The sequence below is a fragment of the Limulus polyphemus genome, unplaced genomic scaffold, assembly GCF_000517525.1.
Source record: "Limulus polyphemus unplaced genomic scaffold, Limulus_polyphemus-2.1.2 Scaffold1701, whole genome shotgun sequence".
Classification (NCBI taxonomy): Eukaryota; Metazoa; Arthropoda; class Merostomata; order Xiphosura; family Limulidae; genus Limulus; species Limulus polyphemus.
This window is the reverse complement of record NW_013667311.1, coordinates 77,720-80,455: the sequence shown is the minus strand read 5'-3', so window position 1 is coordinate 80,455 and position 2,736 is coordinate 77,720. Positions and strand designations below refer to the sequence as shown.

At 32.5% G+C, this 2,736-nt stretch overlaps 1 protein-coding gene across 1 annotated transcript in view; it reads right to left on the bottom strand.

Moving 5' to 3' along the window:
- LOC106464612 (proteasome subunit beta type-1-like) overlaps positions 1-2,736 on the bottom strand; it is a gene marked incomplete at its 5' end in the record, with an annotated part of 8,163 nt that overhangs the window by 1,821 nt on the left and 3,606 nt on the right. The window contains one exon of the mRNA XM_022392339.1: positions 2,177-2,306. Within this exon, the coding sequence (XP_022248047.1) occupies positions 2,177-2,306 (130 nt within the window). The remainder of the gene's footprint in view (positions 1-2,176; positions 2,307-2,736) is intronic.

Genomic DNA, 2,736 nt, shown 5'->3' with positions numbered 1-2,736 from the left:
GGCAACATGCCACCAGATAATGGTAATCGTGATTATATCTACCATTTTGTTTTAAACCTGCTTTACTTTACAACATCAGACCCTGATTACGGTAGATATAATCATACCTAGCATTATCTGGTGGTATGTTGCCAGATATACCAAGTATTATCTGGTGGATTAGTTTTCTCCTGTATAAAAAAACTATCATAGTCTTTAAATTTATTTGATACACACTAATCTTGGTGTTCCATTGCCAACACACTTTCATAACAAGAACTGACCTAATTTTTAAAGTAGTAATAAAGGAAATTTCAAATAAAGATTCAAACAACATCCTTTAACAGCTTTAGATATTTTCTGGATGGTATGTGTGTTGTAGTCTTGTACATTGATATCTGAAAGATAAGAATCAAATATCTCCAAAACACAAGTTCCCAAAATGTTTTGCAAAGTAATATCTCAAACATAGAGAGCAAAGGAAAAGTAATAACATACGTTAACAAATGAACAGTATCTGTATTCACTATAAACGTGTATGCTTTTTACTTACTGACTGTTTTCTATGTTCACAGAATAACTGCAACTGGCTCCTGGAAGCAAGATTATTTAATGTCCATACAGGAAAAGGCCAGAAAAAAAGAATAAAAAAATAACACATAAAAGTCAGACCAGGGTCCTAGTGCTGTATCCCAGAATCCTTAGATTATCAAGGTCAATGATTATCCCAAATAAACATGTACAAAGGAGAGAGTCTACCATCTTGTATAACTCACACAAATATATGTGCCACTCCTTGAAATAGGCTTACCTCACCCCAGGGAGAAGACACAGACACAGGGTCAAATTGTTACAAGCTTCTATGGGACATCCACTGTACTATGTAACCCTTACCTGAGCAAGAGGATCAATGTATCTTTATAATCTTTGTAGATCCAGTTCGTCAAGGAAGACACAAACCACGAATAGAACACATGCATGATAATTTAGAAAAACATGAATATATCTGAATTAAGATAAATTTCTAAACTAATTTTGATTTCTAAGTGTTAATAATGACTAAATTGAAGGATTAAGTACTGAAATCTAGTTTCACCTGTTTTAGCTAACATGACCAGGAGAGAAAAAATTGGTATTTTCACTTCCTTCCATTACCTAGTTTTCTAGATTCATTGTCAAAATGAAAATTTTTAAACGTTCCAATGAAAAACAAGGACAACGAATTTCACATCTTCATTTTTCATAAGAATATACACACTCATAAACTCATCAGAATTCCTTCCATGACCCAAAACAAAAAATATTAATCATTAAAACTTTTTCATATGGTAAAAATTTTTTACTTTACACTTGTATTACAAAATATTTATCAAAGTGTTAAATAAAACCTTATCATCCACAGAAAGTGAATTAAAGATCAAACACGATCAGTTTAGAAAACTCAACCCTTTATTGCAAATTGTTGTACACACCGAAACTTTGACACACTATAAAGATGTGGCCAATAACTATTAATGAGCGTGATAAGAAAATTTTAATGTGAAATTTTCTTTCCTCCAAGGAAAAAAATTAGGTCAGTTTCTGTCAAGAAAATAATTCAACAATCAGTGTCTTAAATTAAATTTAAAACTAGGCTTGCCAGTTCCAAAATCCATAGCTCTACCACAGAGTCAAACCATGCTGCCATATTTGAAGACTCTAGTTAAAGGCAACATTAATACATTATATTTAATACACTAACTTTTAATTCTTTTTTTAACCACATTGTATGTTGTCTAACAGGTAAAATATGGCTACTTGTTTTAGGAAATATATTTACAAATAAATATTAATTCTGAAAAAGCACTCATACAAAATAGATATTACTGATGAAAATGTAACTATATAGCTAGAGAAATCTAGTCTGAACAATAACAATAATTTCTATAGATGCATATACCTGTAAAATGTTTTTTCTTCTTTTCTGTTGAACAGAAGTACAGACTGTGCAACTTGATCAAGGAATGCACTTTTTAAGAGTATAATTATTTAAATTGGTATAATATGAAAATTTATTGATTAATGAAAGAAATTATTTGGTATGGACACGGAGTGGATCCATGTTAAATGTCAATCAACCCTCACCCCCCTTCCAAATGTAAAATAAGAATGAAACATTTTGAAATTCAAAACGTAAATATATCATCAAAACTCTTACCATCTGCATCAATTCCTGCCAAGACATTAGACACATAGTATGGAAAAAATCTCTTATAGTACAGCATTGTGCTAATAAGCTGAGCTACTGCTGTGGTAGACATTTGTTTATGGTGCTCATTTTCATACATCTGTAATAAAGATATAATTACCGATTACACAACATCAGACCTTAAACCTGCTTTACTTCACAAAATGGTAGATATAATCATCGATTATACAACATCAGACCTTAAACCTGCTTTACTTTACAAAATTATCTGGCAACATACCACCAGATGATGCTAGGTATATCTAGCGACATACCACCAGATGATGCTAGGTATATCTAGCGACATACCACCAGGTAATGCTTGGTATATCTAGCGACATACCACCAGATAATGCTTGGTATATCTGGCAACATACCACCAGATAATGCTTGGTATATCTGGCAACATACCACCAGATGATGCTAGGTGTATCTGGCGACATACCACCAGATGATGCTTGGTATATCTGGCAACATACCACCAGATGATGCTTGGTATATCTGGCGACATACCACCAGATGATGCTAGG